Raw genomic sequence first — 25061 nt, 5'->3', positions numbered from 1 at the left:
CCTAAATCTCTGTCTTACCATTATATAATCTATCTGATACCTTTTAGTATCTCCAGGCTTCTTCCATGTATACAGCCTTCTTTGATGATTCTTGAACCAGGTGTTAGCTATGATTAAGTTGTGCTCTGTGCAAAATTCTACCAGGCGGCTTCCTCTTTCATTTCTTTGCCCCAGTCCATATTCACCTACTATGTTTCCTTCTCTCCCTTTTCCTACTACTGAATTCCAGTCACCCATGACTATTAAATTTTCGCCGCCCTTCACTATCTGAATAATTTCTTTTATTTGATCATACATTTCTTCAATTTCTTCATCATCTGCAGAACTAGTTGGCATATAAACTTGTACTACTGTAGTAGGTGTGGGCTTCGTATCTATCTTGGACACAATAATGCGTTCACTATGCTGTTTGTAGTAGCTTACCCGCATTCCTATTTTCCTATTCTTTATTAAACCTACTCCGGCATTACCCCTATTTGATTGTGTGTTTATAATCCTGTAGTCACCTGACCAGAAGTCTTGTTCCTCCTGCCACCGAACTTCACTAATTCCCACTATATCTAACTTTAACCTATCCATTTCCCTTTTTAAATTTTCTAACCTACCTGCCCGATTAAGGGGTCTGACATTCCACGCTCTGATCTGTAGAATGCCAGGTTTCTTTCTGCTGATAACGACATCCTCTTGAGTAGTCCCCGCCCGTTGATCCGAATGGGGGACTATTTTACCTCCGGAATATTTTACCCAAGAGGATGCCATCATCATTTAATCATACAGTAAAGCTGCATGCCCTCGGGAAAAATTACGGCCATAGTTTTCCCTTGATTTCAGGCGTTCACAGTACCAGCACAGCAAGGCCATTTTGGTTATTGTTACAAGGCCAGATCAGTCAATCATCCAGACTGTTGCCCCTGCAACTACTGAAAAGGCTGCTGCCCCTCTTCAGGAACCACACGTTTGTCTGGCCTCTCAACAGATACCCCTCTGTTGTGGTTGCACCTACGGTACGGCTATCTGTATCGCTGAGGCACGCAAGCCTCCCCACCAACGGCAAGGTCCATATGATATAACTACCAAAATTATGTTGCATACTCAACACCATTTGCAAAATATATATCCACAATAACAAGTTCATCCACATACTTATTTGTTTAATGACTGTCTCGTAAACTGCCTTGTCACCAATTCTTTCAATATAACTGTAAAGTATTTACTTTCACAGAATACTTTAAATACTGTGTGTATCTAAGAACGTCACTCTGACACTGTTACACTTTGAAGATAGCTAAATTAATTTTGGCTAGATGAATATCTAAAATACATTAGCCTTGAGATTCTGAACAGAGTATCTGCAGAAGTGTAGTACCATACTGACATCCAGTATACAGCTGGAACAGTGTGAATTGAAGTTAAGCCACAGTACACAGTGAATACTTAGGAGCTATAGAAGAAATCAAACTGCTGTATGCTGTACAATTATGAAAAGGATAGGTTGCTACTCACTGTAAGGATGACACGTAACACATTGAGTTGCAGATTGGTACAACGAAAAGACTGTTACACAGAGAGGTTTCAGATTAAACTTAAAATTCCAAAATTTTCCAGTTATAAATGTGAAAATACACTATACAATGGGTGAAAGTACATTATTTCTGTCTTAAGTGACAATATAATTTCTGTCAGAGCTGTAAAATGTACCAATCCTTTTAATGGCAAGGGTTTTTAAACAAAGATGTAGAACTTCTTTAATGCACGACAACACGTATACTGCATATTTTTGTATTACGAAAATATAAATACAAATTGCACAGAGTACAGTAGCTTCTGAAGCACTGAAATCGAGATCACACTGTGCACTCTGCTTCTGTCAGCCAATCAGAGCGCATGACATGTGATCTCATCAACCAATGACCGCAGATATTCTGAGCATAGGTCATGTGTTGTAGTCAACCAGTAGCAACATCAACGTTAAGTAGTACAAACACACAAATAGGAAAACTTAATGGTTCAAATTAATACGCATACAGTACAGCTACAAGAAAAGCTATGATATCACATGTAATACTGCTCATCAAAATCTTCTGCTGTTTTTCCTCTGATGGTGTGGTTAGGCAGGATCCTAAGAGCACAGCTTAAACTGCAGCAGCTGCATATTACTGACAAGTAAAATTACAAATTTTGCTGCTGTGCACTAAATATTTCATGGGTTATTTGTCTGAACACATTTTGTCAAGCACATCGACTTTTCCACTGAAAATCTAATTATGTGGGAAATTGCTCAAGAAGTCCACAGTGCATGTTTTTCCATCGTTACTGCATAATTTGTAATTAAAAAACTAAAAACCCGCTGCGATTGTGAAAAAAGCACCTAGTGTTAAGTGTTAACCCAGGTTTTGGCATAGATAACTACACCTCCTTCAGAACAACAATAAAACCCACAAGTGCCTAAGAAGACCTTTGTCAATTATTAACAGAACACATTGGCTATACATTTATAAACAAAAAAGAAAAGGAAAACACAAACAATACATACGGGGTGTTTCAAAAATGACCGGTATATTTGAAACGGCAATACAAGCTAAACGAGCAGCGATAGAAATACACCGTTTCTTGCAATATGCTTGGGACAACAGTACATTTTCAGGCAGACAAACTTTCAAAATTACAGTAGTTACAATTGTCAACAACAGATGGCGCTGCGGTCTGGGAAACTCTATAGTACAATATTTTCCACATATCCACCATGCGTAGCAATAATATGGCTTAGTCTCTGAATGAAATTACCCGAAACCTTTGACAACGTGTCTGGCGGAATGGCTTCACATGCAGATGAGATGTACTGCTTCAGCTGTTCAATTGTTTCTGGATTCTGGCGGTACACCTGGTCTTTCAAGTGTCCCCACAGAAAGAAGTCACAGAGGTTCATGTCTGGCGAATAGGGAGGCCAATCCACACCGCCTCCTGTATGTTTCGGATAGCCCAAAGCAATCACACGATCATCGAAATATTCATTCAGGAAATTAAAGACGTCGGCCGTGCGATGTGGCCGGGCACCATCTTGCATAAACCACGAGGTGTTCGCAGTGTCGTCTAAGGCAGTTTGTACCGCCACAAATTCACGAAGAATGTCCAGATAGCGTGATGCAGTAATCGTTTCGGATCTGAAAAATGGGCCAATGATTCCTTTGGAAGAAATAGCGGCCCAGACCAGTACTTTTTGAGGATGCAGGGACGATGGGACTGCAACATGGGGCTTTTCTGTTCCCCATATGCGCCAGTTCTGTTTATTGACGAAGCCGTCCAGGTAAAAATAAGCTTCGTCAGTAAGCTGCCCACATGCATATCGCCGTCATCAATCCTGTGCACTATATCGTTAGCGAATGTCTCTCGTGGAGCAATGGTAGCGGCGCTGAGGGGTTGCCATGTTTGAATTTTGTATGGATAGAGGTGTAAACTCCGGCGCATGAGACGATACGTGGACGTTGGCGTCATTTGGACCGCAGCTGCAACATGGCGAACGGAAACCCGAGGCCACTGTTGGGTCACCTGCTGCACTAGCTGCGCATTGTCCTCTGTGGTTGCCGTACGCTGTCGCCCTACCTTTCCAGCATGTTCATCCGTCACGTTCCCAGTCCATTGAAATTTTTCAAACAGATCCTTTATTGTATCGCTTTTCGGTCCTTTGGTTACATTAAACCTCCATTGAAAACTTCATCTTGTTGCAACAACACTGTGTTCTAGGCGGTGGAATCCCAACACCAGAAAAATCCTCTGTTCTAAGGAATAAACCATGTTGTCCACAGCACACTTGCACGTTGTGAACAGCACACGCTTACAGCAGAAAGACGACGTACAGAATGGCGGACCCATAGACTATGTTGTCTTCTATATCTTTCACATCACTTGCAGCGCCATCTGTTGTTGAAAATTGTAACTACTGTAAGTTCGAAAGTTTGTCCGCCTAAAAATGTACTGTTGTCCCAAGCATATTTCAATAAACGGTGTATTTCTATCGCTGCTCGTTTAGTTTTTATTGCCGTTTCAAATATACCGGTCATTTTTGAAACACCCTGTATGTACAAAGTCAAAACCACTACTTAACTTAATGGTGTATGCTCCACCTCACACTGGCCTATGTTCGATGGGCCATGACCTGCCATAAACTGCAACTGCAAGTTAAGTAGTGGTTTTGACTTTGTACATATGTACTGTTTCTGTTTTCTTTTTCTTTTTCATTTATAAATGTATAGCCATGGTGTTCTTTTAATCATGTACATATGTACTGTTTGTGTTTTCCTTTTCTTTTTCGTTTATATATGTATAGCCATGATGTGCTTTTAATCATTGACAAAGGTCTTCTTAGGCACTTCTGGGTTTTATTGTTGTTCTGAAGAAGGTTTAGTTATCTACGCCGAAACCTGGGTTAACACTTAACACTGGGTGCTTTTTTCACAATCGCGGCAGGTTTTTAGTTTTTTTAATATATTAAACAACGATTTCTGACGCGCTGCGATGTTGAAGGTAATTTCTGAAAGAACTGCAATAAATATGGAAAACTAATATTTATTCTTGGTATTTTTTAGCATGTGTTATCCTTTAAGACAAAGCAAATGCATATATGCCATTAAAATTTTAAATAATGGCATAAATGGATGGTGTTCTGAGCCTGAAATTTTTCCAAGCGGCTGGCACTCAAAATATTAAGTTTTGAATGAGAGTCAAATGTGTTGCAATTAAAGAATTCATCACATAATTCATCTTGTATAAAAGGAAATTTGCTTTGAAAGTAATGTTTCACAAGCAACTATTCACAATGTTTTCCTGCAACCTGTTACAAATTCAAACAGTTGTGATGTCACACTCGTAGAAAGCAGTTTGTTGTTATGAAGTGTATGTATGCTCTTTGTCCTAAAGCCTTTGACACATTTTGTTGTTGGAAGATGATTGTGTGTGCAGTGTGTTTTGGTGTTTTAAATGGCACATTTTCCTTTGGAACTAAATTTTTATTTTGGTGTTACTCACTTGGTTACATTTTATTGTTGCAGAATTATTTTGCAGTAGTGGGGTAAAGTAAAATTCTATGTTACAGTATCAGCTCTTACCAGCCAAAATCACAAAAATTGAACTGAAAATTAAAACAACGAAAATTTCCCCAGTTTTTCCCAGGTGAAAAATCTCAAGTTTTTCCCAAATTTCCTGGTTTCCTGGGGCATATAACCCTTGTATACAAACAAATCCATGGCACAGTCACTGGGAACATGCACAGTGCCCCCCCCCCCCCCCATGCCAACTTTTTTTGTTTATGGGTCATCTAAAGGATACCTTCCTAGACTCCCAAAACACCCAACCCCTGGTCTGACGATATCTTCATGATCTAGACATAGGCTAAGACAATCTATCCTCATTCCTTCATAGCCTCAACACATTCTCTCCCACTCGCTTCACCTTGTCCTTCTCAACCCAGTGTGCCACCTTCCTGGACGTTGACCACCACCACACCACCACACCACCACCACCACCACCTCCCCCCTCTGATGACTCCATTCACATGTCTGTCCACACTAAACCCAACAACCATCAACAGTAGCTGCGTTTTGACAGCTGCTATCCCTTCCACAAAATCCCTTAAAGCATGGCCACCTGGTTCTGGCATATCTGCACTGACAAGAACTACTGTGCCCAGCGTTTTGAAGGTATCACAAAGACCTTCACAGACAGGCACCAACTCCCAGAACTAGCTTGTTAACCAGTTTCCTGAGCCATATCCCGACCCACCCAATCCTCCCAGGAGGGCCCCCCCCCCCCCCCCACTGCCCCTCCGGAACCAGCTATGAAGGAATGCACCTTAGTGACCCAATAGCACTCCGAGATGGAAAAACCGAAACACATTCTTCATCATGCCCTGTAATGAGAGGCATCCTACTAAAGATTCTTCCCCCTCCACCTAAAACAAGCTGCAATCATTACACAGCTTTTCATATTGGTATGACTACCAACCTGCTACCCATCAGGATGAATGGCCACTGCCAAATTGTGGCCAAGAGCAAGGTAGACCACCCTGTGGCACAATATGCAGCTGAACATAACATTCTTGACATCAATGGCTGCTTCACAACCAGGGCCATCTGGACCCTCGCCATCACTACCAGCTTTTCTGAAATGTGCAGATAGGAATTATCTTCACTCTCTGCTCTCTAAATTATTCTGACCTCAACCTATGATAACCTACTGTCTCCACACTCTCCACCCAACGGTTTCCATCCCCTCTATCCTATCACCTCTTTCCAATTCATGTCCTCTCACTCTCATTGTGCACTACTCTCTACCACTGTACTCACTAGTCTACATCCTTACCCTACTATACCCCCTTCCTGCCTCACTCCAGATTACTGCTTTCGTTCAACACAACAGTTGCAGTCCAGCTAGAGCAGACGAAGATAGGAGTGTGTGTGTGTGTGTGTGTGTGTGTGTGTGTGTGTGTGTATCTCCTAGTGTGACACTCACTCACTCTGTCAGTGTGTGTGTGTGTGGGGGGGGGGGGGGGGGCAGGGAGGGGGGGCGCACATGGGTGTGTTTTGCTCCTTTCCTTCCTGAAGAATGCTTTGACCGAAAGATCAGTTCTTAACAGCCTTTTTATAGTGCAACTCAATGTGTCATTTTTCAAGTGAGTAGCATTCTATTCTTTTCAGAATTGTTGAATTTATTTAACCTTGTACAGGAGCTATGAAACACATGAATTCACCCTGAAAGGTGGGAAGATCTGAGTTGCCGAAGTTGGTGGCTACGTGCCTGTGATGTTTGCCTGCTTGTACTAATGACTAGTATGTGTTTCTCTTTCTCCTTCTGATGTAGGCTGTGGCCGACAGCTAATGTGTCATCTTTATGACAAGCAGCTATCTATCCTTTCTTTACATTGTTGTGCAATTATTTAAGGTATTTCAAATGTCTTCTCGACTAATAAAAAATGTGTATATATTTTCCCATAAAACACATCTTTGTAATACATTTGAAGATGGGTCTGATATACTGTAATAAGAAGATTACCACATTTACAACATTGGCTCAAAACTGGCATACAATTTTCACATCCAGAATGGCAAGAAATAAAATGAATACCATTATTTGAAAACATTGTGTAAAAGATTCTGTATCTATGGTCCACAGCTGAAAGAACCCAATATGTGAACAGTAGGTACTGTGAAACAGTATTCTCAACACAGTTCTGCAGAATCTCTTAACCTCCTCTCTGCTTTACCCTGGTCAAGAAACACAGTGTTAAGCAGGAAGTGTTTAACTTCGTAGCAATGTTGCATTCATTAGAAATGAATCAGTACCTTAGATATTGCCAAGGGTAGGGGCAACAAATTCATCCTGACATGCTAGTTTAAGAAAGCTATGAAACAAGCTATCATCCAATGATTATGACTGCTCAGTTTTGCTGCTGTGCCACTGCACTTGGCGAGAAACTTATAACAAGACTTGGTCACTTTAAAGATATACACTAATGATGGGATAAAAATCGGAGTTGCAAGTTATAGAGACAATTTCAATGTATAGAGTATCCAATGATGTACTGATATTGCTGACTGCACAAAATCAGTAATACTCATTTATTACTTGTCTGTTTACCCTTCTTCTAAATTCTATGTATGACAGAATTTGTTACCAATATTCCAAACTGGACTTTCTATTGTCTGAGAATTAGATTCTTTGTAATTATTCATTCCCTGTCCCCCACCTTCCACACTTTCAGAAAACATATACATTCATTACAATGTCTTTTCTGCAGCAGCTGATGCTGTGGTTATTTTATATGAATATCCACTTACACTAACACAATAAATCAACGAGTTCAAGTTACTCACCTCAACAAAACTGTTCGTTATAAGATGTTGGTACTTCAACTTTACTTTCGAGTCCCGGACAAGAGCCATCACAGTTGCATCATCTACTAAAATATCACAGCCGTGTGCTGCACAGGCTATTGTCTGTCCCATGCCTTCCTCCATTATCTTTGTTGTAAGGTATTCAGCCCAACACTGGACACAGAAACGATGACCACATTCAAGGCCAGTCATCATCTGTGAAAACAGCAAAAGATGTTTCTTAAGTTATGCCATAAGTCAGTTCTAGAAAACTCATATTCCACAAGAGAAAACTCAGTGTCTATGGCACCACATTAAAGTTGTGACATATCAAAGTAACAGCATCCAAATATTTAATGAGAACAAAAAGAATAATTCGATTGTTGGATGTGTACAAGTGCCCGTCACTAAACAGTGTGCTCTTTTAGAAATTCCTGACAAAATAAATGCTCCTGAGGCACATAAGCAGTGTATCTAGTGGTGTTTCTGAAACAATGTCATGTTTGAATGATGGGGAAGACCAAGCAAGTTGTTAACTGTCATGTTTTGCCACAACAATTAATGCCCTGCTGGGGTTGTTTCACCAACAGTTGCAATCATCGAGTAAATGAGAGCATCAGTTGTTTATAACTGACATAATAATACTTCAGATCTTAATCAGTCAATGTATTGTATGACTAATTAAAAGTTACTTAATCATTTTTGCAAAACATTACTGGAAGAACACTGACCTCAGTTCAAAAATTTAAAGAGTCTTGATCACTTAAAAACATTTATGACAATGGTGGCCGGCTTTGGTCAATTTGTAAACCATCATCAGAAATTTATCTTTCAACAGGCAATACCTGCTCTGTATAGCACCTCTGCCTGCTACCTATATCTACATTGATACTTGCAAACCACTGTGAAGAGTACGGCAGAGGGTATGCTCCACTGTATGAGTTATTAGGGTTCCTTCCCATTCTATTCACATACGGAGAATGGGAAGAATTATTGTTTACAGTGCATTCACAGATTAAATTAATCTTCTCCTTATGATCCCTATGTGAGAAATTTGAAAGTAGGCGTTCTCGGGGTAGTTTACACCTGTCTTCAAGAGCCTGCCAGTTCAGTTTCTTCAGCATCTCTGTGACACTCTACAACAGGTTAAACAAACCGCGACCATTTGTGCTGCCCTTCTCTGTCTACATTCAATACTCCGTTAGTCCTTTTTGGTATGAATCCCACACATTACAGCAATATTCTAGAATGGGTCGCATGAGTGATTTGCAGGCACTCTCCTGTGTAGACTGATTCCACTTCTACATCTACATCCATACTCCGCAAGCCACCTGACGGTGTGTGGCGGAGGGTACCTTGAGTACCTCTATCGGTTCTCCCTTCTATTCCAGTCTCGTACTTCCCCAATATAATACCAATAAACCTAAGCCTAGCAACAGTTTTACTCACGACTGAGCCTAGGTGATCGTTCCCCTTCATATCTGTACAAAGTGTACATCCAGGTATTTGTACGAGTTGGCTGAGGCCAAAAGTAACTCACTGATATTATAGTCATAGGATACCATATTTTTCCTTCTCACGAGACACTGCCTTACTGTAGCAATGCCCATGTGGGCAAGAGTATTTGCATATTTCAATGAAGCGGGGGGCTTTACTGGTGGCAGCATAACTGCCGGTAGTGTCTCCCACGCCGGTCAAGCCCCAGGGGAGTAATGAGATGAAGGGTGTCTCACAATGTCCCATCTTCCCTACCTCCAGTACTGAGGTTTCTTTCACTTGTTTCGTTGGGTGGGCAGAGCTCAAAGCCTTGGGAGGCCGTCTGCCTATGGGATGGCAACCCAAAATATTGCCCAGTCCATGAAGGTGGGGTTGAATCGCTGGGCCAGTAAAATGTTTTCTCAGCTCAAGACCTCAGTCAAAAGCCTGGAAAACATAAAGGGACTGGATCATCACATAGATTAAAATGGCTACAAAAAAGGACTATGTTTATAATAATGTGGAATGTGCAGCATTTGGGTACAAAGAAAAGAGAAGTATTTCAGTGAAGCAAAGGTCAAGGGGAAGGGAAATTAAAATATAGCATACTACAAAGAAATCATTTAATGGGAGATTTTAATGGAAAAGTAGAGGGTGGCCACTGATAGGGAGTAGTGGGAAGATATGGAGATGACACAGTAAATGACAATGGGGAAGGATCAGTGAATATGTGTGAAACACTGTCATTCAAGATTCTAAATGGTTTCTTTCCCCACAAGCAGATACACAAGTACACATGAGAGAGTCCTTCCAGAAATATTAGGTCAAAAATAAACTATATTATTCAAAAGAAAAATTGCAACTTAACAACAAATGACGTTAAGCATCTAAAGTGGTACAGAACGTGGCTCCGATCACTTCCTGTTAGGTGCAAAGATGATAGCAACATCCAAGGGCCAAAGACAAAGCAAAGAGGCAAGTATTCCCATGAGGACAGTGGATACTAAGAAATACAACTTGGATAGCTTGCAAAAGAGTCTGTGCAATTCACAACTGTCTAACAAACTGAGACACTTAGAGAATAGAACAATGGAGCATATGTACCAAGGAATTAAAAAATGTATGCATGAAGCAGCATTTGAAGCACTGGGGCAGCACATAGAAGGAAGAAAGCAGCCACCACAATAATAGACTCAGAACATTAAAGAAAAAGTAAGCCTAAAAAAGATGTTCTATAATAATTGGTAGAGAACAGAGGACAAACACCTGAGAGCCTTGTATGTCAGAATGAACAGAGGAGTAAAGGAGGACACGTCCAAGGAGGAAAATGAAATCTACTAAAATAAATATGAGGAAATCAATCGATGCATAGGTAGCACAAAAGTGGCGGCGACATGGAAAATGGTTAGAAGGCTGAGGAAAGAAGTAAAAGAAAGAGCAAATCTGCCAGTCTGGTATAGAGGGAGAAGCATTTTAAAGACGTGCTAACAGAAGGAAGGACAGAGTATATGAAATAAAGTGGGGATACAGAAGAACTAGGATGGTGAGGAGGTACAGAAAACAACTATGAAAGAGATACAGAACACAGCTACACAAATGAAAATTAGGAAATCACCTGCGCCTGGAAATGTAAAAACAGAGTTAGTAAGATATGGCCCAATCACTCTATAAGAACATCTAAGCAAGTTATTAAATATCTAAGCAAGTTATTTAATATTTAATAAATGTACGTGGTATTGGGAGGAAATTCCAGCAATGTGGGACTTGGAGTATCTAAGCCAGAAACACACAAAAGGAAGCAAGAAAAAGTGTAGCAATTATTGTGGCATAAGTGTTACAAGTTCAATTAACAGGCTGTATGGGAGAATTTTAAAATCAAGAATGAAAAATATGTCAATGATGTAGAAAAACAAAGTGGTTTTAGGAGACATAGGTCATGTGTACATAACATCTTAACGCTAAGATCACGCAAAAGATATTTGAAAGGAATCTCAGTAGTCATTTGGTCTTCATAGATCTTGAGGAAGCATATAACACAGTGCCACTACAGCTATTGTTTGAGATGCTGTGGTCAGAGGAAATCCCAAAAATTTAAATAAAAATATCAAACTCTACAAGTTTCCAGAACATGACAATAATGCGGGGGAAAGAAATTTCTTGAGAGGCCTTCAGAATAACGAGAGAACTGAAACAAGGATGGTATCTGTCTACCACACCTGTAAGATGAATGTGCAGAAGGTACTGGATTTGTTGTTTTGTCGTTGTTGTTGTTGTCTTCAGTCCAAAGAGTTTGATGCAGCTCTCCATGCTACTCTATCCTGTACAAGGTTTTTCATCTGCGAGTAACTACTGCGACCTACATCTTTCTAAATCTGTTTAGTGTAAACAAGCCTTGGTCTCCCTCTACTTTTACCCTCCGCACTTCCCTCCAACACTAAACTGATGATCCCTTTATGCCTCGGAACGTGTCCTACCAACAGATCCCTTCTTTTAGTCATGTTGTGCCACAAATTTCTCTCCTCACCAATTCTTCAGTACCTCCTCATTAGTTACATGATCTACTCATCTAATCTTCAGCATTCCTCTGTAGCACTACATTTTGAAAGCTTCCATTCTGTTCTACTCTAAATTATCTATCGTCCATGTTTCACTTCCATACATGGCTGCACACTCTACAAATACTTTCAGAAAACACTTCCTGAGACTTAAATCTATACTAGATGTTAGCAAATTTCTCTTCTTCAGAAACACTTTCCTTGCCATTGCCAGTCTACATTTTACATCCTCTCTACTTCAACCATCTGTTATTTTGCTCCCTAAATAGAAAAACTCATCTACTACTTTAAGTGTCTCATTTCCTAATCCAATTCCCTCAGCATCATCTGATTTAATTCTGCTACATTCCATTATCCTTGTTTTGCTTTTGTTGTTGTTGTTCATCTTATATCCCCCTTTCAAGACACTGTCCATTCTGTTCAACTGCTTTGTTGCTTCTAACAGAATGACAATGTCATCGGCAAACCTCAAAGTTTTTATTTCTTCTTCATGGATTTTAATTCCTTCTCCAATTTTTTCTTTTGTTTCCTTTATTGCTTGCTTCATATAAAGACTGAATAACATAGGAAATAGGCTACAACCCTGTCTCACTAACTTCTCAATCAATGTTTCCCTTTCATGCCCCTCGACTCCTATAACAGCCATCTGGTTTCTATACAAATTGTAAATAGTCCTAGCTCTTTATATTTTATCTCTGCCACCTTCAGAATTTGAAAGAGTGTCTTCCAGTCAACATTGTCAAAAGCTTTCTCTAAGTCTACAAATGCTAGAAATGCAGGTTTGCCTTTCCTTAATCTATTTTCTAAGATAAGTTGTAGCGTCAGTATTGCCTCATGTGTTCCAGCATTTCTACAGAATTCAAACCAATCTTCCCCAAGGTTGGCTTACACCAATTTTTCCATTTGTCTGTAAAGAATTCATGTTGGTATTTTGAAGCCGTGACTTATTAACCCGATAGTTCGGTAATTTTCACACCTGTCAACACCTGCTTTCTTTGGGATTGGAATTAGTATATTCCTCTTGAAGTCTGAGGGTATTTTGCGTGTCTCATGTATCTTCATCATTAGATGGTAGAGTTTTGTGAAAGCTGGCTCCCCCAAGGCTATCAGTAGTTCTACTGGAATGACGTCTACTCCACGGGGCCTTTTTTAGACAGGTCTTTCAGTGCTCTGTCAAATTCTTTATGCAGTATTGTATTTCCCATCGTATCTTCACCTACGTCCTCTTCCATTTACATAATATTGCTCTCGAGTACATTGTCCTTGTATAGACCCTCTATACAGTCCTTCCACCTTTCTGCTTGACCCATCTTTGCCTAGAACTGGTTTCCTATCTGAGCTCTTGATATTCACACAAGTGGTTCTCTTTTCTCCAAAGGTCTCTCTAATTTTCCTCTAGGCAGTATCTATCTTACCCCTAGTGATATATGCCTCTACATCCTTACATTTGTCCTCTAGCCTTACATTTGTCCTCTAGCCATCCCTGCTTACCCATTTTGTACTTCCTGTCGATCTCATTCTTGAGACATTTGTACTCCTTTTTGCCCACTTCATTTACTGTATTTTTATATTTTCTTCATTCATCAATTAAAATTTTATATCTCCTCTATTACCTAATGATTTCTACTAGTCCTCATCTTTTTACCTACTTGATCTTCTGCTGCCTTCATGATTTCATCTCTAAAAGCTATCCATTCTTTTTCTACTGTATTTCTTTCCCCCGCTCTTGTCAATTGTTCCCTAATGCTCAAACCCTCTACAATCTCTGGTTCTATCAGTTTATCCAGGTCCCATCTTGTTAAATTTCCACATTTTTGCAGTTTCATCAGTTTTAATCTACAGTTCATAAGCAATATATTGTGGTCAGAGTCCACATCTGCCCCTGGAAATGTCTTACAATTTAAAACCTGGTTCCTAAATCTCTGCCTTACCATTATACAGGGTGTACCACTCAAATCTCCCTGATTTCAAAGAACTAGGGAAAAAAATCCACAGTAGATATGACAATGAAAAATGCACCACATTGTACAGCATCTCAAAGAATTTATTTATGTATCATCAATACACCTGATCATGTGAACTATTTGTAGCATGAAGAATATCAAATCTATATTCAATTTCTTGTCAAGTTCTCTGTAACATCTCCTCTGTTATTGTTGCAATTGCATTAGTGATACGATGTCGCAATGTAGAAATATCGTCCACTCTGGTCGCATACACGGGTCCTTCACGAATCCCCACATGAAGAAATCAGGCAGCATAATGTCGGGTGAATGTGGTAGGCAGGCACCGGATGTTTAGTTTAGGGCTATCATGAACATGTTAATGACATGTGGATTTTGCGAACCCCAAATCCAAACATTATGCCTATTCCAGAATGAGATTTTCACTCTGCAGCGGAGTGTGCGCTGATATGAAACTTCCTGGCAGATTAAAACTGTGTGCCCGACTGAGACTCGAACTCGGGACCTTTGCCTTTCGTGGGCGAGTGCTCTACCAACTGAGCTAACGAAGCACGACTCACGCCCGGTACTCACAGCTTTACTTCTGGTAGAGCACTTGCCTGCGAAAGGCAAAGGTCCCGAGTTCGAGTCTCAGTCGGGCACACAGTTTTAATCTGCCAGGAAGTTTCATTATGCCTATTAACCATTCCTGATAGATGAAGGATTGCCTCATACGAAATAAACCTCTTTCCAGGAAGCTGGCATCCACATCAATACGTTCCAGCATATCTGCAGATTTGTTGTCGGCATGGTTTGTCATTCATGTCAGATGTTGCAGAATTTGCACTTTGTAACCACATATATGAAGACACTAGTGAACTACACGATGCAATGTTGCTTGAGGTACATCAAGTTTCCTAGATGCTTGACGAATTGACTTACGTGGGCTTCTGAGAAACATTTGTCTCACGTCCTCCACTGTCTCTTCTGAAACTCTGTAACATGCACCGCCAGAATGTTTCAGAACACTTCCTGTTGCCTGAAACTTCCTATACAATTTCTTAATTGTTTTCACATCAGGTGGATCACCTCCATGCACACAATGATAATTTCTTTGCACAGTAATCAGCGATTTTGTTTCTGCAAACCACACTACTGCTTGTGTGCGCTGCTGTGGAGTCGCCATTTTCACTTCCTGCAACCATGCTGCACTCTGGCAATAACATTTGGCACTTCTGGCATGGGAATATAAATTCTTTGAGATGCTCTACAATGTGGTGCATTTTTCATTGTTGTATCTACTGTGGTTTTTCTCTCCTGTGTCCTTGAAATCAGGGAGGTTTGAATGGGACATCCTGTATAATCTATCTGAAACCTTCCAGTGTCTCCAGGCCTCTTCCACGAATACAACAATCTTTCATGATTCTTAAACCAAATGTTAGCTATGGTTAAGTTATGCTCTGGGCAAAATTCTATCATGCAGTTTCCTCTTTCATTCCTTACCCCCATTCCATATTCACCTACCAATTTTCCTTCTCTTCCTTTTCCTACAAATTTCAGTCCTCGATGACTATTAAATTTTCATCTCCCTTCACTGCAGAGACGCCGCATAATAGGTGTAAAACAAAGCACAGGTGAAATGCATTTCACTGTGAAGAGAGCAATGTATGAAACCTTCAGTGACTGTTGAAGCTGAATATTGTCAAATGATCTTTGACAAAACCCAAAGAAATTCTGGTCATATGTAAAGGCTATTAGTGGCACCAAAGTTAGTGTCCAGTCATTCACAAATGAGACAGGAACTGAAATTGTGAATAGCTAATGAAAACGTAGAATGCTTAACTTAAGTTTTCAAATGCTGCTTCCAAAAGTAAAAACCCAGTAGAATTGCTCCAATTCAATTCTTGGACCACTGGAAAGATTAGTGAAATAAATGTTAATGTCAGCAGTTTTGGGAAACAGCTGAAATCATTAAAATTGAACAAAACTCCGGATCTCTGTGGAATCCCTGTCAGATTCTGTGCCGAATTTGAACCTGAGTTAGCCTCTTTTCTAACTATAATCTATCAAATGTCCCTTGAACAAAAAAAGTGCGCAGCAGCTGGAACAAACACAAATCACACCCATTTGGAAGAATACTGTAGAAATCAGCCACAAACCTACCATCCAGCAGCCTTAACATCGACTTGTTATAGAATCATAGAATACAATCCGAGTTCAAACATAGTGAGGTATCTCAAACAGAATGACCTCCATTCCAATCAGCATGGATCCTGAAAACATCGATCATGTGAAACATAACCCGCATTTTTCGTACAACGTACTGAAGGGCAGTTAATCAGATGGAGTACTTCTTTATTCCTAATAAAGGATTTGAATCAGTATCACCTCTACCCATATTATGAAAAGTATGATTGCATGGGGAATCAAGCAAAATTTGCCACTAGATTTTTTGTAGGGAAGATGCAGCAAGTTACCTGAGATAGCGAGTCACTGTCAGATGTAGAAGTCACTTCGGGTGTGCCCTAGTGACGTGTGTTGGGACCCTCGCGTATTAATGACCTTGCAGACAATATTAATGGTATCCTCTTTTTGCAGATGATGCAATTTCTTTAATGAAGTATTGTCTCAATGAAGCTGCATAAATATTCAGCCAGATCTTGATCCTTCCCACCAAAACCAGCTTTTCTGAATTGTGCAGGTGGGAACTTTCCCTGCAATATAACCTATGTTCCCAGAACCCTAGCTGTCTCAACATTAGTTAGTCTTTGTCCTCTCCCGTCCAGCCCGTTCTCTGTTCCCATTCCAGCACTACACAGCCCTCATTCTCCCATTGCACCCAGTCTTTTTACATCTCTCGTTTTCCACTATCCTCCCTCCCCCCATTCCCTGTCCCCACCTCTCCAATGCCCTCTGTCTAACCTCCTGACTGCACATAGCTGTCCTAACCTCTTTCCATCTCGACCCTGTGTGCTCCCCTCAGCACATCACTGTCTGCCACCCCTACCCTATCATCTCTCTCCCTCCTCTTTTTACCCCTACCCAGTCGCCACTCCCATCATGCACTGGTGCTGCTGCTCGCAGTGTGGCCTCAGTTGGTTGAGACTGCCATCGTGTGTGTGAGTTGCATTTGCGTGAATGTGTATGTGTGTGTTTGTCATCTAATTTTGACGAAGGCCTTACTGGCCGAATGCTGTATTTGTGGCGGCGGCGTCTTGTGCTTATCTGTGACTCAGCATCTCAGCTATATGGTGAGTAGCAACTTTCCTTCTGACAACATTGTTACACTCCATATCGGATTTGCGATTGTTTGATTTCTACTTGTTGTAGTTGTCCTTTGTACTTTGGTATTCATTGTTGCCACAGCTGCATCAAGTTCCCTGATACGGTTCTGATGAGGACATCCTCAGAGGCGGGTCTATTTGTTGCCATTAAATGCAATTTATTTTCACCACGAGTGGGGTTCCAAACTATCTGTTCTATGTAGCTTTCAAAGAAGGCATTTAGTAATGCTTGACAGCATCTTTTGTCTCTTCCACCACTAACAAAACACTAATTTTCCAAATTGATTGTTGGATGATTGAAGTCTCTACTGACAACTGCATTATTATTGGAGAATTTAAGTACAAGCACACTGGAGTTGTCTCTGAAATATTCAGTTACATCAGCAGATGCTTCTCATGGGCAAGAGACTGATCCAATAGCCATTTTACGTTCACCCCTGATACTGAGTCCTGCCCACACAATCTCACATGTAGCTTTAACTTTTACCCCCATTAGCCTATCCTTCTGACATAGTTAAATTTTCCACAAAAATCTCACTGCCATTAATTTCAGGTTCAAACCAGCTTTTTGTATTTAATATTATGTGAGCTTCACTGTTTTTCAGGAGCACTTCAATCTGACACTTTGTTGCAAATGTTTTGTCAGTTAACTACTAGGGTTTTTATACTATTGCCTTGGCGGGGGGGGGGGGGGGGGGGGGCATTCTTTTGGATCTTACAGTTATACTTAAGTCTCCTACAGCTATCGTTATCTGTAGAGAATGCAGTACGCCTAGTATAAAAAAACTTTTCTGTGCACTCCATACACAGTCAGCTACCTAGATAGCAGCCTCTGATGTGCAGCACATACCTGAAACATTTAAGAGGTCCTACAGTTCTCAACTGTATGGTGAAAGTCCAGGAGGTTGTAGGCTAGCTTATCACAGAACCCTCAAAGTATTTGGTTCAGTCCTTCTATTTGATTCAGAAAAAGGGGACCACAATCAGTTCTGGGGACAATGCTGCAAATTGTGAGCTTTGTTTAAACTTGTGCACAAGGCTGGTCTTCTCAACATTCTCTGCTAGTTGCTGGAATGATTCAAGTATGACCTCAGAGCCCAGACAATAAGCATTGTTTGTTTCAACGTGCACCACAATCTCTTGTTGGTTACACCCTGTTTCGTCAATGGCTGACAGACAACCTCTCCAACATACTGAATGAGGCCTCCAGACATACACTGAGTGTCCTCCTCCATGTTTCTTGCCATCCCTTGCTGCCATTTCCCTAAGGGGTATCATTATTCACCATATGTTTGAACTGCTAATTTTTAATAGACCCCTACCTTTTGTGTACAAAGCAGATTTTCCCAAAGCAGGTGAAATGAATTCCACTGGCTCAGTTTAAATTTCAGTGAAAGACAACACCTTGATCTTGTTGGTTAGGGGGATTGGTGTAACACCCCGAGTCCTCCGTCCCCCATCTATCATGTACAGGATGCCTAGATCTACCACTGACATGCCACTCACACTCAAGTGGAAGAGTAATGACAGATCCCATAGTTCCTACAGAGGAGACAGGATCCACAGATAAGAATAGTACCTGAGGTACCTTTGATACAAGTACTACAGGAACATGATTCTCGGGAGCTCTTGCAATACACCAGCTGGCAGCAGTTGCCAATCGTTTGACAGTTGTCAGGGGGATTTCCAAGTGCTTACAACTAACTCATCTCCTGTTCGAGAACAACATTCACAGTGGGGCTGCATTGTGGTTGGGTGCGGTATATTACAGCACAGAGATCAAATAACTTTAAATCAAGCCCGCCGACTATCGTTTAATTTGTTGAGCTAATAAAATTACTAACTCCCTGCAAGAATTGAAGCAAATACACAAAAAGAGATTTCTGTTATGGACACTGAAAGACCTGTGGTAAAAACCACTAGTTTTCTAAACTGTGTTAAGATTAATTATAACCTCTAACAAACTCTAAAATAGAGTTAATGTATGATAAATGTAGATAATATGTACTCCTTTTGAAGGAAAACTATATGTAACACAATATGTTAGTTAAGAATATCTGCTACACCACTGGGTAAAGATCTGAAGGTGTTCTGCAAATAGACTAAAACTAGTCACCAATGTAAACATTTTTATGCAATCAAGAATGTTTAAATTTTTAACTTTAAAAATTTCTTTAATTTTTTAAGTTTCTTGCTATTTCACATAACATATCAATATATTTTACTTCACAGATATTAAATTATCAAGAAGGAGCAGTTATATTTTGTAGTGACTACAAGTGCAATGAGAAGTATTAATTGAATCATAGAAAATGTGTGTTTATTCTAATGCTGGATCAACCTTCTGATAAACGCAGAACAGACTTTTACTGTATCTTCAACAAATTATGTGTCCTTAGAATTGACACAAATAAACACACGAACAGTTCACCACTGACCATAAAGAAGCATAAAGTACAACTTACTGAAGATGGCAAGACTGAAAAACATATCTCACATTCTTCTGTTCCTGTTGCTGACCCCTTCCTTGGCAACTGCAAAATAAATAATTTCAGTTATCAAATGATGACAAAGAATGCACGTAAATCTGATTCAAATGTCTCATCTTTTACAATGCATAAATTAACAACAACAAACATTACCTCTAAAATAAAGTTTTACTCTGCCAGTGAGTTTCATTACAGAAACAACCATGGCATCTCCCACAATGTCATAAGTCTTACAACTGCAAGCCCAGCAAGAAACATGGATGAGTCGCTGTAGAGTTTGGAAATGTACTGTCAGGCTGATACTTTGATTTGGACCATAGGGAATACTCCAATAACTTACTACGAGCGTGGTCACAAAAGGCAAGGGTCTGGGCGTGAGTTACAAGCTCAAGTTGTTTATTCACACACACTGTCAGATTGTGCATCCCACCATGAAGGAGTGCTTTCAAAAATGTGGAAGAAGCCAAGTTATACTTTGAAAACCATTGCTCCCCCTCCTACATTATTGAGCGGCCATTTGCATATAATAATTGAAACAAAGCATTTATGTAACTACACATACAACATTTTGCGTAATTCATCTTTGTGGGTGGAATCTACGGCATGTTCAACTGTATTTCATTAATATACGATTACTAGATAATCCATTCAGCTGTTTTATGATGGTATTTAATTCACAAAATCAATGTTTAAAGTATACAATTTCATCTTCAGACGTGATTGTGGCAGAACTCAAGTGAAAGAACACTGTACATTATGTTATCAAAGAAGTAGTCACACTGAAAATCAATAATGCTACAGCTATAGCTATAAAACCACTACATGCTCTACTGCAATCATAAAATATGCCCGTTCTTCAGTGCACCCAGTGTGAATGTCAAACATGTATGAGATCACCTGACAACAGTGTAATACCAGTACACAAAGCGCTATCAGCTCTCTACACACTGTCAAAAGTTAAAATCCATTTAATACAAACACTAGATAAGCCAAATATATACATCTCCAAGTTCAAATATTTTGTTAAATATAAGAGTGGGTAATAAGGTTTTTATTTTTACTTTGTTTCGGAACATTTGGGGATTTTCAATTTCCTGCTTGATATCCACCAGGAACTTGAAATATAAAACTCCACTTTGAACCCCAGAAAGAGGCATGTTTTATACAAACTTTAGTTATGTTCAGTATTCAGTTTATACATTCAAGAGTTAATCCTAAATTCATTCATTATGAATCAGGATTGTGACTGAGTACACTTATCTTTAAAGTCTTGCTTCACTGAAATTTTACTGTTAAAATTGTCAGTGATCAGCGCCAAAAATTATGACAAAACATAGTACTATGGTATTATGAAATTGGACAATACTTATATAAAAATGATTATTACAATTTCAAACTGAGCTACAAGCAAACACATTGGGCATCTGAGTATTTGTTTCTTCCCACAGCCACTGTCTTTCGCTGGTTCAATGAATCAAAACATTAACTATATCCTCTTGAAGATAACAGTTAATTACCAGAAACGAACTGTTGCTAATTTACTAATAAAGATTGCATATTTCCATGTTTGGAGAACAATGACAATGTTTCCCACATTTACTTATCTGTTTGTTGTAGTCTTAAGGTTCAAATAGCAAACCTTTACTGACACCCTATACAAGATTCTACAAGTTGCCAAACTCTGAAGTCAACAGATACCACATTGTGCAATCCAGAGATGCGGGAGGCCCAACAGTTTTTGAGTTTTTTCTTTTGCTGCCGGAAAGGTAAACAGATCAAAATCTATGTTCCATACTGTAATTAGCAAGCACACAAAGACAAGGTAGAACTGGGGTTAGATTAATTGCTCAGAAACAATTCATAGGTAGACACAACTGTTTCCAGGGCAGAGCTGGGTTGTAAGGTGAATACAGGTTTGTGTTCAGCACCCTCAGAGGGAGGTGTACAACATGAAGGAGATAATGCTGCACAGATGTGAAAGTAAATTTGTGAACTATGATAAAGTAAAGAGATGTTATTTAAGACGGATCACTGTCCAGGACTAAATGGGAGAAATAATTTGTGGTTAATAGAGAAAATGTCTATTTACTCACATCATAAATTAGGAGGGGAGAAAGGACAAGCAAACAAGTACTAAATACTATTTGACATGACGATAATAGTAGGATGACAAATAGAAAGATAGGATACAGGTACAGAAAATGGATTAATAGAAGAGGGCAGTAGAAACAGTAATGTTTTGAATCGTTAAGCTAGCTGAAGCTTGGGTTTTAAGAAAAGAGAGAACAAAAGAAAGAATAGAGTGCAATTAAGAATACTTAGACATGTAATGAGTTGAAATGTGAAGTATGTAGTAAGCGAAAAACTTAAGACCTGAAATAGAGTAAAGACATGGAAGTCAAAAGGGGATATGGGAGAAAGTAGAAGGAAAGGTAATGGAAGATATAAATATATCTGAAATTTGGAGTGTACTCTAATTAGGAATGATGAATAAAAGGCAGTAAGCACACCTAAGAAAAGTTGACCTATGACAAGTAATACGTTTGTACTATGCATGTTCCTCAGATACCTCGGCTGACCGAGAAAAGATAGCCATACTCTTAAAAGAAAGTAACAAGCTATGAGAAATAATATTACACATATCAAGAAAATGAATGAATCCTACCAAACAGGAGCAAAGTAGTTAAGCAATTAAGACAACATAGTCAAGAGTGATCATTAATGATTATAAAAAGTTATGTTGGAGAAATTATGTAAAGGTAGCTTAAAGATGTAAGAGTAGAATAATAATAATAATAATAATAATAATAATAATAATAATAATAATAATAATAGAATTGTTAAAAAGAACATGTATGTAACTTGAGACTTAAGCAAGATATCTCTCGTCTGAATGGCGGGACATGTACTGTTTCAGTATATTTGTAAACATCCCAACACTCCATTGCAAAGCTGTTGATAAGAGATGATCATGAGTAAATTGAATACGGATAAATATATTGGGAAAGGGAAACTGTTTGGTTTCCTTTCTTGTATGCAGTGAAGGTGGAACAGTGGTGGAGCCAGTGAGAAGGAGACCAGTAAAAATGGTATTACAGCCACTGGTCGTCCGGGAGTCATTTGTGCCATGGTGCGACAAATGCCTGAATCTGAGAGCTATGGAGTAAATGACACACCAACAAGGTTGTAATGAACAACTGAAGGGCGGTAGTTGTTTTTCTGCCCCCCCCCCCCCCCCCCCCCCTCAGCTCTTACAGTATACACGTACAGATGTTTGAATGCACTCAAGAGAGTGGTATTACCGTATCAATTGTTAGTTGTGTTGTGGAAAGTAATAGTGAAAATGCTGGGCCAAATATAGCCCTGTTTGTGAGAAGTGTCATTATTTATTTGGTAGCACAGCAAAGAGAATTTGCAGAAGCATTCCAGGAATCTTCACTTCAGTTGAACTGACAGGGAGGTGACATGGCATGGAAGGATCTGGATGACCAAAAAAACTACTCTGACAGGGTGTATATGCGGACAAGGAAAAAAGCACTTTAGAAAACTAAACTCAATGAAGAAAACTCCTTTTGGAAAGCTTTTTGGTGTGCAGCAACATGTACACTGCATATTTTTGTATTACGAAAGTATAAATTTAAATTCCACCAAACACCGCACGTTACTTTCCGAAGCATTGTAATCGAGTTGCGATGCACTTTTGTAAGCAAGTCATAGCTCATGTCACAGGATCCCGCTAGTCGATGACAGCGGATATTCAGACCACAGGACACGTGATGTCAGCTAAAAGCAACATCACTTAAGGATACACAAAAAGGAATAACGACATGAGTGTGTGATCTTCTGGGCTCGAAATACTTCCAAATGGCTTGTCATAAAACGCTATGCGATTTAAGAAATTCATCGTATATTCTTGCACATAGTTTAAATTGCATAAAAGGAAATTTACTTTGAAAGTAACACTTTTCAAACCACCATTCGCAATATTGTCCCGTGAACTGTTAGTAATAGGTTAGTTTCAGTAGTCGTCAGAGAGCACCAAATAACAGGCACCACTGCGCTTTGGCAGCTGCTATGATGCAGAAAGCCTGTACATTCATACAGTAAAACATTAAAAGATCTTACACTATGTCATAAAAGAAAAAAAGACATCAGAAGATACTCCAAGAGCATCAGAATTTCGTGAACCACACTAAAATGGCACATTTAAAGTGCTTACTTAAAGAGCACATTTGTATGCCCAGATTCCCAATGACGAAGACCTCGACCTGATATTAAGCTTTTCAGTGTGGGTTTCAGGATGTAAATTTTCTTTTAGTACCAGTACTGTATTAAGTCATTTTTGATTCTTTATTATGGCATAATGCCATATGTGCTAGAAGATGATAACGTGCACTTGCAATGCAGTGAGCAGTTGAATTAGCAAATAGTGTCGAACTGAACACTTTGTTTCAAACGCATTGACTGCCTCAGTGTAAAAGATTAATAAAAACCAAATTTCTTTAGCAAACCGACAAAAAACCTTCATTGTTCTACAAGGCAATAAATGAATGGCTATCAGAGAAGTGGAAATAAAATCTGAAACTAATAACGTATATTAGCTTTCTGTAATTATGTAAATGTATTTTAATTCATTTGATATCTCCTGGACATAAAAATCAATTTTGTTTTCATTTGACGTGAAGGAAACAGCAAAATCACTACATGTAATCGCAGGTCACGTGCAGGCTAAGGTCACGTGCAGGCTACACACTTCCCCACTATAATTCAGACTGTTCTACACAACAGCCTTGAATCTAGATATTTCCGAACCGGGGCAATACTAAGTTAGTGCCGCACTCCGGTTGCATCTAGCTGCTTGCTGTGACTGTTTCTATAGCCAACAGCCACATTTCTGTAGCCAGAAGTGGGAGAAGGCACTACTCGTACACCACTCAATTGCGCATGCACATGAGCCTGCTTGTAACAGCTAAAATGAATCTAATGTAAACAGTTGCGACGTCACGCACCGAATCTGTTGTTATGAAGCATTGCACAGTCTTCCTAAAGCCTTTGACACATTTTGCTGTGGGCAAACACTTGTATGAGCTTTGTGTTTTTTGTTGTATATGGCACATTTCCTTCGCAATTTATGTTTTCTTTTCGTTTTTTTCTCATTAAGGTTTTATTTTTGCAGTATTATTCTGCAGTAGCAGCATACAGTAATATCCTCTGTTAGAATAGCGATTCTTACAAAAATTTCACTGAAAACTAAAACAACGAAAAATTCCCAGGTTTCTCCGAGTTTTCTCTCGGATCAAAAAATTCCCAGGTTTTTCCCGGATCTCCCGGGATAAAGGTACTACTACTTTCATCTGATGATGTATTAGGGTGGTCAAAATATTGCCCTGTTATATCAGCTTGGGACACAACTTCTCACTACTGCTGGCACAAGACTCACCACAAACCT

At 39.5% G+C, this 25061-nt stretch overlaps 1 protein-coding gene across 2 annotated transcripts in view; it reads right to left on the bottom strand.

Annotated features, from left to right (window-relative positions):
• LOC126281157 (E3 ubiquitin-protein ligase ariadne-1) overlaps window positions 1-25061 on the bottom strand; it is a 76615-nt gene that overhangs the window by 35111 nt on the left and 16443 nt on the right. For both annotated transcript variants that reach the window (XM_049979825.1, XM_049979824.1), the window contains exons 4-5: window positions 19589-19657; window positions 7866-8081 (exon numbers count right to left, since the gene is read on the bottom strand). In XM_049979825.1, the coding sequence (XP_049835782.1) occupies window positions 7866-8081; window positions 19589-19657 (285 nt within the window). The remainder of the gene's footprint in view (window positions 1-7865; window positions 8082-19588; window positions 19658-25061) is intronic.

The sequence above is a fragment of the Schistocerca gregaria genome, chromosome 7 (assembly GCF_023897955.1).
Source record: "Schistocerca gregaria isolate iqSchGreg1 chromosome 7, iqSchGreg1.2, whole genome shotgun sequence".
Taxonomy (NCBI): domain Eukaryota; kingdom Metazoa; phylum Arthropoda; class Insecta; order Orthoptera; family Acrididae; genus Schistocerca; species Schistocerca gregaria.
The sequence above is the reverse complement of the archived record's forward strand: the minus strand, read 5'-3'. Positions and strand labels throughout refer to the sequence as shown.